This window comes from Schistocerca cancellata, chromosome 3 (genome assembly GCF_023864275.1).
Source record: "Schistocerca cancellata isolate TAMUIC-IGC-003103 chromosome 3, iqSchCanc2.1, whole genome shotgun sequence".
Lineage (NCBI taxonomy): Eukaryota > Metazoa > Arthropoda > Insecta > Orthoptera > Acrididae > Schistocerca > Schistocerca cancellata.
In genome coordinates this window covers 137593129-137605802 of record NC_064628.1, presented here as the reverse complement: position 1 = coordinate 137605802, position 12674 = coordinate 137593129, and the positions used below count along the sequence as shown (strand labels likewise).

Here is a 12674-nt window from a genome sequence, read left to right as displayed (position 1 = left end):
ACGACGCTTCATCCAGTCCCAAACATGCTCAATGGAGGACAGATCCGGAGATCTTGCTGGCCAGGGTAGTTGACTTACACCTTCTAGAGCACGTTGGGTGGCACGGGATACATGCGGACGTGCATTGTCCTGTTGGAACAGCAAGTTCCCTTGCCGGTCTAGGAATGGTAGAACGATGGGTTCGATGACGGTTTGGATGTACCGTGCACTATTCAGTGTCCCCTCGACGATCACCAGTGGTGTACGGCCAGTGTAGGAGATCGCTCCCCACACCATGATGCCGGGTGTTGGCCCTGTGTGCCTCGGTCGTATGCAGTCCTGATTGTGGCGCTCACCTGCACAGCGCCAAACACGCATACGACCATCATTGGCACCAAGGCAGAAGCGACTCTCATCACTGAAGACGACACGTCTCCATTGTCCCTCCATTCACGCCTGTCGCGACACCACTGGAGGCGGGCTGCACGATGTTGGGGCGTGAGCGGAAGACGGCCTAACGGTGTGCGGGACCGTAGCCCAGCTTCATGGAGACGGTTGCGAATGGTCCTCGCCGATACCCCAGGAGCAACAGTGTCCCTAATTTGCTGGGAAGTGGCGGTGCGGTCCCCTACGGCACTGCGTAGGATCCTACGGTCTTGGCGTGCATCCGTGCGTCGCTGCGGTCCGGTCCCAGGTCGACGGGCACGTGCACCTTCCGCCGACCACTGGCGACAACATCGATGTACTGTGGAGACCTCACGCCCCACGTGTTAAGCAATTCGGCGGTACGTCCACCTGGCTTCCCGCATGTCCACTATACGCCCTCGCTCAAAGTCCGTCAACTGCACATACGGTTCACGTCCACGCTGTCGCGGCATGCTACCAGTGTTAAAGACTGCGATGGAGCTCCGTATGCCACGGCAAACTGGCTGACACTGACGGCGGCGGTGCACAAATGCTGCGTAGCTAGCGCCATTCGACGGCCAACACCGCGGTTCCTGGTGTGTCCGCTGTGCCGTGCGTGTGATCATTGCTTGTACAGCCCTCTCGCAGTGTCCGGAGCAAGTATGGTGGGACTGACACACCGGTGTCAATGTGTTCTTTTTTCCATTTCCAGGAGTGTATGTTGAATGAGGCTGACATGCATGGACGTTCTCCCAGGAAAAAGCCATACATATCGGAAGTTAACCGGCAGAAACGCCTGCCAAGGACTACATCAGCAAGCCAATGGAGTTTTGGAACATGTGATATTTAGCGACGAATCGAAGTTCAGTGTGTTCGGGTTTGATGCAAGGAAGTAAGTTTGGCACAAGCTGAATATGTACCTCGACATCGAACACATGCATCCCACAGTCAAACACGGTGGGGGGCGCTATTATGGTCTGGGGCTGTATGGCGGCGTCCGGCGTTGGAAATCTACCTGTAATCCTCGGTACAATGGATCATATGAGATACATCGACGTGTTGCGAGGTAATTTACACGCTAATGCACAGACATTGGGCCTTACTGGGGTGTTTCATTTCCAAAAAGACAACAACCCAAAACATACCGCCATTAAACCCCGGGAGCGGTTACTGTACAATATCCCCAGAAGGGTTCTAACACCACCTCAGAGCCCTGATTTGAACCCCATTGAGAACCTGTGGGCTCATCTTGACACACAAGTCGGAAAAAGGCGTCCTTCCGGTAAAAACTACTTGGAGAAAGTGCTCCTGGAGGAATTGTCGTAAATTATCCCTGATATCACCAGGAATTCATTAGAAAACATTCCTAGGCGTTTACGTGCTGTTATAGATGCTAAAGGGATGCACACTAGCTATTAGAAGGTGAACATCAAAGTAGAAAACGAACCCCTGTCCGATTCATACGCGTGTGCCAATACTTTTTTCAATACAGAAGAGCGATGTTTATTTTCATAACACCGTGTGTTACTTTACGGCCAGGTGATTAGGACATATTTGTAACCTATGTAATGTAAGGTGGCACGTGTTTGGGTTCTGTTCTGAAATATATGTTTCGTTTAACCTATAACCACTAAAATGTAACTGTGCCAACACTTTTTGGTGCGATTGTACGTTTTTAGGAGGAGCTTTTTGCCCTTGGGTCCTCCCGTGTTTGCACATGACGCGTATATTTCACATATATTTAATATATTTCACACATATTTGCATACATATTTCACCAGGGTTTCTGGCGAATTTCGGCTTTCAGTTTCGGTTTCACGCAGATAAATGTTAAAACGTCTTATCTCCTGAACCACGAATCGTACAATGATATTATTTTGCAGATACATTAAATAGTATATGAGGACACTGTTTATGAAATATGTTGGGAATGTAGTTAGCATAAAGAAGAAATTAATTAAAACGTCATGTAGGATACGAAAGTTTCCGCGCATTTAAGTGTTTATGACATCACATCCCCTGAACTGTGTGTCGTACAGTGACATAATTTTGCAGGTAAATCCAGTGGTATATGCGGATACACTCCACAAAATGAGTTACATATAGAGTAACTAGTAAAGAAATAATAAATTATTATGCCATGCCTAATGCGGCAGTTTTACTGCGTGAACAGAGAAAACGTAGTAAGCGATAAACTTTTTCCTCTTGTCATTTTGTGCAGGGTACCAGCGAGATACCAGCGAGAAAAAGTTTCGTAGAGATCATAAATTATGTGTAAAGTTAGTTGCAAGAAACTAAACACACTAATTCTCAAATACTGGATGAATAAAATCAGAGTATCTGCACGTCGCGGACTACAGTTCTTTTTTTCACCCCCGTACCAAGGTTGATTCAGATCGATCCGTTAGTTTAGGATTGGGGTTGGGTTGTTTGGAGGAAGAGACCCAACATCGAGGTCATCGGTCTCATCGGATTAGGGACGGACGGGGAAGGAAGTCGGCCGTGGCCTTTCAGAGGAACCATCCCGGCATTTGCCTGGAGCGATTTAGGGAAATCACGGAAAACCTAAATCAGGATGGCCGGACGCGGGATTGAAGCGTCGTCCTCCCGAATGCGAGTCCAGTGTGCTAGCCACTGCCCCACCTCCCTCGGTTTAGTTTAGGAGGAAATGTGCAACATATACACATACATACTTTCTTATAATAGGTATGGATTCCCTCTCGTGACAACTCTTCGGAAGATGATTGAGAACCTATTGGCTGTAAATGATCTTCCCGTGCTGGGGAGCTACAGTCATACAGGTTTTGAAAGAAATTTCGCCATTTTACTGTTAACTGTTTCTTTATTTTATGCAGTCATGATTTAGGCTTGATATCCATTTTCAAGCGTGCAATGAAATGTCGAAATACGAGGGTCGTTCACAAAGTAAATTCCGTTTGTATTTCTGTCCGCGGCAGCGCTACGATCGCAGTTCCGAGAACGCGCTGCAGTTACTCTGAATCAAAGAGAAGACATGTACGCCATTTTCAGATCGCTGCTGCCGACGTGTGCTTTATAGTGTTTCTTTATAATGTCAGCCGTAATTGAAAATGCCACCGCGTGTGAAAACAGATCTGTGATTCGTTTTGTAAATGCAATGAAAGTTAAACCAAAGGAAATTCATCGGAAAATCTGCGAGGTTTACGGACAAAATGCTATGAGTGATTCAATGGTTACAAGATGCGCCAGACTGTTCAATGAAGGACGTGATCAAGTGCACGATGAAGGACGAAGTGGAAGCCCGTTTGTGGTTACTGATGAACTGGTTCACACAATTGAAGAGAAGATTAAGAACAACCGTAAGGTTAGACTTAGTGCCCTTGCTATGGAAGTTCCGCAAATCTCAGGATAACTATGTTATGAAATTGTTACCGAAAAACTGAAATTTAGAAAACTTTCCTCATGTTGGGTACCCAAAATTCTTACTGAACAACACACAAAACAATGGATGGGCAGTGCACTTCAGTTTTTGACACGGTACAATGAAGAAGTCGATGGTTTTCTTTCTCGGATAATCACGGGGGATAAAACTTGGGTATCGTACGACACCCCTGAGTAAAACAGCAATCAATTGAATTGAGGCACACACTTCATCTCGAGCGAAGGTTACGCCTAAGCAAATCTTGACACCTCGAAAAGTCATGTTCACCGTTTCTTCGGAGAGAAAAGGCATTTTTCCGATTGATTTCTTACCACAAGGCCAAATAATCAATGCACATGGTTACTGCGAGACCATTAAGAAATTGCGCCGCGCAATACAGAACAAGCGCCAAAGATTACTGTCAAAAGCTGTTTTTTTTTTTTTTCACGATAATGCCCGACCTCACACGGCGAATGTGACCAAACAACACTTACGGCAATTTCAGTCGGACACGTTTGATCATCGTCCGTTCAGCCCGGACCTCGCTCTTAGCGACTTTAATGTCTTCTTACACCTAAAATCTGTCTTTGGTGGTCAACAATTTAACGATTATGACGAGCTGAAAGAACATGTTACCACATGGTTGAATACACAGGCGGCAACCTTCTATGAAGAAGGCATGCAGAAATTTGTGCCACGCTATGACAAGTGCCTACAAAATTTCAGGAGCTATGTAGAAAAGTAGTTTAACAGTTGTAGACTTCTGTACAATGAATATTTTTTCTGTATCTGTACACGTTTGTTTTATGTAACCAAAATGTAACCTAACGGATCTTACTTTGTGGACATACCTCGTATGACTGACCAGTCTGTAGTCAAGTCATAGGTAGGTCAGACATATTCAACATTCAAAAATGCACTCGGGAATGGCTATAATGCAGAAACCGTGATTGTGTAAAATAAATAAACAGTTAACAGTGAAAAGGAGGATATTTATTTAAAAGAAATATTGGCTGTTAGGCGTCTCTAACATTTCATACGAAGCTGACATCTCAGAAAGGCGTTTCTCCTTGTACTCATAAAGGATCGAAATACCCAAAAGAGAGAGAAAACGAAGCAACAGTTGGTTTTTATTAGGAGTTAAGGTACAAACTGCAATGTTTCCGTTGCAGTACACTGACAGACAAAATATGTTAAGCACCCATAAACCATGGTCATAAGTCGTACACGAGCATACCATCGTCAGGATGTAAATGGTTGGATTTGCAATTCGCTGAGGCAGTAAGACGGCCACCAGAGTGCGTTAGTGTAGTTTCTGTTGGTGTTGCTACCAGGCCTGGTGGGGTGGTGTATCATGGGAATGAAAATCGTTAGATGCTGAGTGTGAAGAAGACGGAGATGCCGCTTACTCGTGAATACCATCGGCGGCTAGTATGGCAGCGCCTTGGGAGAATTCCCACTCTTCCATCTTTATCGTCACCTAACAGAGTTCAATAGGAGCCTCATTGAGGGTTTGCAAAATCGTGCAATTTCCAGATTCGTCTCGCACTGGAATGTGACAGTGATAACGTGAGGGGCACAGCCTTACTCGTCGTCAAGGTTCCTGTGGACCAGGTCTGCGACTGCCATCCCAGAACCCGTAATGGACTCCTTTCAGCATTCCGTATTATTCTGCACCATTAATCGGAGATTAACTGCAGCGGGACTATGGAATTACTATCTCATTCGTAGGCTGCCGTTAACAGCAAAACAGAAATGGCTGCTGCTTCCATGATCTGGGAGCATGGGCTATAAAATGGGGTCGCATTCTGTTCTGCGATGAATCGCGGTCCTGCACTATCCTGGATGACCATCGACGGCAAGTATGGCAGCGTCTGGAGAGAAGTCTCACTCATCCAACCTTTTGGTGAGGCACAGTGGTATTACCCGTGGCGTCATTGTGTGGGGACCGTCACCTATGAGTGCATGTCATGGTACGTCACGTACCTCCTTCCCCGCATGTAAACAGTACACTGGTGCCCTTTTTAAACAGAATAATGCCTGTCCACATGCGCCACCTGAACTGTCTGCGTGATTTTTATGTTGTCTCCTTCTGCTACTTCACACTTTTTATCAAGATATTTAGTATATATCTACCAGCACATGCACTAATAACGAACTCACACTCTAATGAATCATACTAAATAAAAGAATAAATATAAATTTCAGTGAGAAAGTAAAGTAAAAAGTAAAAACTGTTCACAAAAATCTTTCAAAGTTTGCTTATTCTGCTGATATCCAAACGGCTTATAACGAACTGTACTGGTGCGGTCTGTCGACAGGTGCTGATCACGAAGCTGCGCTCGGCCAACACGGTGGAGACTCAGCAGTACCGCAAGGCGACCAAAGCGCTGCTGGTGCTGATCCCGCTGCTGGGCATCACCTACATCCTCATGATCGCCGGGCCCACAGAGGGCTTCTCCGCCGAAATCTACCTCTACCTCAGGGCCGTGCTGCTCTCCACACAGGTACGTCCACAGCTCACCACCAGTGCTCCTCTAATTCACTGTCTGTCTCGTCCAATGGGTACCAAAATAGAAAACCTCCGTTGATCAACCAGCTCGTCACTTTCTTCCACCTTTGTCTGATGCTGATCTTCCGTATCTGTAGGTACTTGCTACAAATAATGTTACGAGACGTATGTTTTATATGCTGATCCATGTTTTAAATACTGCTCCTGTCATAGTCTGTCGACCCAAATTTTCCCGCCAGTTTCTCCTTTTGCACCTACATCTGTACTCAGCAAGCCACATCAAAATTTGTGGTGGAGGGTACTTTGTGTGTCACTTTCATATCTCTCTTTGACTGCACAACTTGCGAGTGATGCCCAGAAAGAACAACTTTTGGTAATTCTCCCTACAAATATCAACAAAGAATTAGTTTTACGCACGTGACAAACTCTAAGAAAAAAAGACATACCACGAAGGAATTACCAGAATGGGACGGAAATTGGTAGATACAATGTACATGTCTGACAAACAAATGATTACAATTTCAGAAAAATTTGATGGTTCATTCACGAGAAATTACTTCGCGCATTGGGCAAGTCAGGAACTCATTCGCCCACTTCTGGCCCTTATACAAGGAGCTGTTCGGCTTGGCAGTGATACACTTTTTGGATGTCCTTGTGAAGGATATATTACCAAATTGTTTTGAACCGGCCCTTTAGATCGTCAAAATTCCGAACTGGTTGGAGGGCCATGCCCTTAATAGGTTCTCAGTTGAGGGATCCGGCGATCTTTTTGACCAAGGTTGATCTATATCATACTAAATGGCTCTTTACTACTTCTATTATTATTGTTGTTGTGCTCTCCAGTCCAAAGACTGGTTTGATGCAGCAGTTCATACTGCTCTATCCTGTTCGGGTCTCTTCATCTCCAAATAACTACTGCAGCCTACATCTTTCTGAACTGCCTACTGTATTCATATCTTGGTCTCCCTCTACAATTTTTATCCACCATGCTTCCCTCCAGTACTGAAGTGGTGATCTCTTGATGGCTCAGACTGTTAGTACTAACGGATCCCTTCCTCCAGTCAGGTTGTCCCACAGATTTATCTTCTCCCCAGTTCTCTACAGTACCTCCTCATTCTTCTGTAGCATCACATTTCAAAAGCTTCTGTCTTGTCTGAACTGTTTATCGTCCACGTTTCACTTCCATACATGGATACAATCCAAACAAATTCTTTCAGAAAAGACTTCGACACACTTTAAACTGTATTCGACGTTAGAAAATTTTTCTTCTTCATCAACACTTTTCTTGCCATTGCCAATCTACGTTTTGTATCCTCCCTACTTCGGCCATCGTCAGTTATTTTGCTGCCCAAATAGCATCTGCTACTTTAAGTGTTTCATTATCTAATCTAATTCACTCAGCATCACCCGATTTCATTCGACTACATTCCAATGTCCTCGTTTTGCTTTTGTTCATATTAGACTTATATGGTCCTTTCAAGTCACTGTCCACTCCGTACAACTGCTCTTCAAAGTCCTTTCCTACATCTGACAGGAATACGGTGTCATCGGCAAAACTCGAAGTTTTTATTTCTTATCCGTGGTCTTTAATTCCTACTCCAAATTTTTCTTTTGTTACTGCTTGCATCCTGGATAGGCTACAGTTCTGTCCCACTCCCTTCTTAACCACTGCATCTCTTTCAGGCTCCTCGACTCGTGTAACTGCCATCTGGTTTCTGTGTAAATTGGAAATAGCCTTTCGCTCAATGTATTTTAGCCCTACAACCTTTAAAATTTGAAACAGCGTACTCCAGTCAACATTGCCAAAACCTTTCTCTAAGGCTACACATGCTATAAACGTAGGTTTGCCTTTCCTTAACCTATCTTCCATGAGAAGTCGTAGAGACAGTTTTGCCTCGAGAGTTCCTACATTTCTCTGGAATCCAAACTGATCTTCCCCGAGCCTGGGTCCTACCAGTTTTTCCGATCTTCTGTAAAGAATTCGTGTTAGTTTTTGTTATCAATTATTATTATCATTGTTATTATTATTATTATTACGCTAATAATAAGTGTTATTATCATCATTTGGTAGGTTTTGTATTATTTTCTGTTATGTTGCTCTGGTCAGATGTAAGTGAGAGCCTTAAGGCCCAATCTGTTCAAGCTAAATAATCAATAAATTTAAAAAATGTATATAAACTTTGCTAGTGTCACAGAGGGCATTTGTGTGCAGGGCTTCACGGTGGCGCTGTTCTACTGCTTCCTGAACTCGGAGGTGCAGAACACTGTGCGGCACCACCTGGAGCGCTGGAAGACGGCGCGCACGGTGGGCGGCTCCAGGCGCTACACGCGCAACTACAGCCGTGACTGGTCGCCGCGCTCGAGGACTGAGAGCATCCGGTAAGCGGGCGAGACGTCTCCAGTAGCAAGCGTTGCCTTCAGAAGCTGCTGGCTGCTTACGCTAAACACCACACAACGTAACGAGTAGGGTTAACTGACACTTACGAGGGGGGGGGGGAGGGGAGGGGGGTCCCATACGTAATACAGCTCATTTTGAGGGAGCGGAACGAGCTGTAGGGATACGCGCTCCTGCTAAGTGCCTCGACTACACATTGATTTAACTCAGTTGACCGATTCACATCTGGAAGAGACGTTATTTCGTACGGAAAGATTCATGCTTGGAATAATCTCGTAAGCTGTGGCTCATGTCAGACACTTTTCGACATTACTCTTTATGCCAGGGATGCTAGTCCAGCAAAATATTCAGGAAGTAGGAGAAAGTTACTGTGGAAGTGATATTGTTACGGTGGGGTATGAGTCGTTTCTGGATTCTTCATTCTATTCCGGCTTTAAACTCCGTCCCTGCACACAGTTGTTTTAATTAGAATGTTTCAATACAGCGCACATTATACCGCAGAGTGAATGGCCGTATCTGAAAAAAAAAAGGATTGAGATTTTTCTACATTCAGTTAACTTCTAACTCATCACCCACGTTGCCATAGTTGTAACGAGGAAGAGCGGACGATTTCTAACTGATGTAATGTCATGGTTATTCAAAATGTTCAAATGTGTGTGAAATCTTATGGGACTTAACTGCTAAGGTCATCAGTACCTAAAGTTACACACTACTTAACCTAAATTATCCTAAGGACAAACACATACACCCATGCCCAGTACTTGAACCTCCGCCGAGACCAGCCGCGCAGTCCATGACTGCAGCGCCGTAGACCGCGCGGCTAATCCCGCGCGGCTGTCATGGTTGAATCAGTGTTCTACATCGTATATTTCAATGGAAGCTGATGACCCACGTCAGACGTAGAGAGATAGAACTACAATTCTATACAGGGTCTCCAAAGGAATGTTCTGTATTAATCGTTATGACAAGAACAATCCTTTCAAGTAAAAAAAGAAGTCTACCAAACATGGATTGTAAAACGCACACATTAAGAGTTCTGAGCACTTCGTCATCTTCGATGCTGTGCAACAAATCCCTTTGACTGCAAGCTGTTTGCTTTCCATACTTTGGTAGGAGGTACTGTGGATAAAAACAAGGAAAACTTGTCAAGCAAACATGGTCTCTAAAACGCACACCTTAAGGGGTATTTGCGCTTGTTCAGTAGAAGAGGTGTGTTTCACATTAGCGCTCATGGTACCTCAGAGTTCATGTTTTCTGGACATTTATTTCTACTTTTGGTCCATTCTACCACTTCTCAAAATACGGAAAACCGAAGAGATTGCTACAAAAGTCTAACAAACAAGGATTCTAAAATGCACATCTTAAGAGTTCTGAGCATGCATTACCGAGGACGAAGCAGTGCTCATAACTCTTGAGGCACGCATTTTGCAGCCGATGTTTACTAGACTTTTTGCTTCGAATGATCTTTCTTGTTATATCCCTCCATATTGACCTTTCCCCCTGGGACAGCCTGTATACGAGACAGATTAAAAAATAAATAAAAATTACAGACGCATATTGATTCAAACCACATTCTTTCACTATCCTATCACTTCCCGCCTTTCCAGGTCCTCTGTTTTTCATGGATTGACGATTTAATTTTATTTTCACTTTCTGGTTTTGTGTTTTTCTCTCACCACATCTGCCAGTTATGAAGAGACGGTAAAACTCCATATAAGGAATGTATGGCCATTATTTCCTTCTGAGGTTACCGCATTGAAGTTTTGGGCAGTATGGTACACTGCTGGTACGTGTGAGGGATGAGGTGCGAGTGAAATAATGACACAGTGCTTTGCTGTGACCTGTAGTTTTAGAGGCCAGGAGGGAGCACAACTTCATCGACTTCTTGCTGAAGGGAGAAAGAGAGAGAGAGAGAGAGAGAGACAGAGAAAGAGAAAGTGTGTGTATGTGTGTGTGTGTGTGTGTGTGTGTGTGTGTGTGTGTGTGTGAGAGAGAGAGAGAGAGAGAGAGAGAGAGAGAGAGAGAGAAGAGAGAGAGAGAGAGTGAGTGTGTGTGTGAGAGAGAGAGGAGGAAAGAGAGAGAAACAGCGAGATGATTCCTTCTGTGTCATCTTTAATCATCTTATCATCTGATACAGTATTGTCCAATAAAGCGCTACATTTTCTGATCATAGCTGTTGTGTAATGATTTAAGGTTAAATTCTTGAGGCGTTTATACTCTTAATTTGTTTTCAGATGTTTGAAACACTCAAATAAACGTGGTGTGTTAAAGAGCCAGCTGACCTAGTAATCATTTTGTTTCGTAGTTTATCTTAAATTAACGAAGAGTGGCACATTGTTTTCTCATTCGACCATTTGTTTTTAATGTGTCGTTACAGTTAATAGAGAGAAGATGGTAAGAAAACCATAACAGACAAGTAAATTTTTTTGTAATATAGGAATCGCTTACAGGTATTTTACCGCTGTTTTTATACTGCACTACGCAATTCCAAACGCAAATATTCGTTACAGCGTCTACGACAATGAAGGTTTCTTCTTATAATTGAAACAGAACGAAACGTAAACGCTCTGATGTTAGTGTATGTGCACCTTAATTGTACAACACTATTTCCAAACACTGCAAATTTAGAACTTATTTCAAGTAAAGAAAAACATAATTATGCCTTAGAAACAAGTAACAGTAATAGAGCTCGTTTTAATGTTTAATGAACATGCTTCTGTTATTTAATTCATTTCACGTTTTGTTTTCAGAACCTAAGTACAGTATTATGGACATGACATACAAAACCTCATCGAAAGCATCCGGACACCCCTGTTTAATCTGGAATTCACCACTAGGCGGCAGGAGAAGTGGATCCGCGATTATAGAAGCAGGCGGAGAGTACTGTGTTCTCAGATGGGAAGGAATAACAGCAGAATGAAGAGGCCACGAAATGGCAGCCATTCTACCTCAAGAGCCGATAGCAGAGATGGTAGTGATATGGGCCGCTGGGGTCTGGAGCGAAGTAGACTCCCTAATTCATCAGGAAAGTGTCTCATTGGGTTCAGGTCTCGTCTTTGTGCAGGCCAGACCACTTCGGCAGTTCCATTGCCCAGAAACCACTGCCTCACAAATGATGCGTTATAACAAGGTACACATCACGCTGATACAATCATCGTCTTCGAACAATTTTTCGAGTCTACGTGGTACACAATGCTATAAAACATGCTCTTAGTCTTCTGTTTTCTTAAGCGCAGTAAGGGGATTACATTGTACACATGAAAAATTCCTCTATAATGTAAAACCACATCCTCCGCATTTCACTGTTGACACTATGCATGAGCCCAGGTAATGGTCTCCAAATACAAACACGCCCACCAAATTATCACGGAGTATAGAGTCATTCGTCACACTAAATTACACTTTTAGAGTCATCCTCTGCTCAGCGGTGTCACACTTTACTCCACCTCGAGGTCACTTAGCACTGACAGCATAAATGTGTGGCTGGTGAATAGCTGCTCGTCCATTTTACCATTTTCTCTTTTACGCCCTGCACAATGTTGTTATGCTAGATGGACTGCTGGTAGCAAATTTGGCCGCACAAATGATTCCTTCCGCCGATTTCAAGCGATTTTTTGCGACTACGCTCAACTATGTTCTGCAGTCGTCGTCTTGACAGCAAATGAGGTCTTGACTTAGCACTGGTTGTTATTTCACCTTCCCACTTCACAATCACATCACCAACAGTCGACTCGGGTGGCTGTAGAAGGGTTGAAATCTCCGTGATGAATCTCGCACTCAGGTGACTTCCAGTGACTAGTCCACTTTCGAAGTCTCTGAGCTCTCCTGCTGTTACCGTTTCTCTACCGACAGCACAACACTCCCCGTCTCCTTTCACACTGTCGGGTCAGCCACTCGTGACATCTAGTGGTCAATTCCCCAGTTCGTAGGGGTGCCCGAATACATTTGACCAGACAGTGGGTACATCGATCCTAGGAAATGTG

General features: G+C 44.2%; 1 protein-coding gene across 1 annotated transcript in view; it reads left to right on the top strand.

Annotated features, from left to right (window-relative positions):
* LOC126176163 (diuretic hormone receptor-like) overlaps window positions 1-8679 on the top strand; it is a 301518-nt gene extending 292839 nt beyond the window's left edge. Inside the window, exons 9-10 of the mRNA XM_049923305.1 lie at window positions 6106-6291; window positions 8509-8679. Coding sequence (XP_049779262.1) covers window positions 6106-6291; window positions 8509-8679 — 357 coding nt within the window. The remainder of the gene's footprint in view (window positions 1-6105; window positions 6292-8508) is intronic.
* Window positions 8680-12674: the final 3995 nt, after the last annotated feature.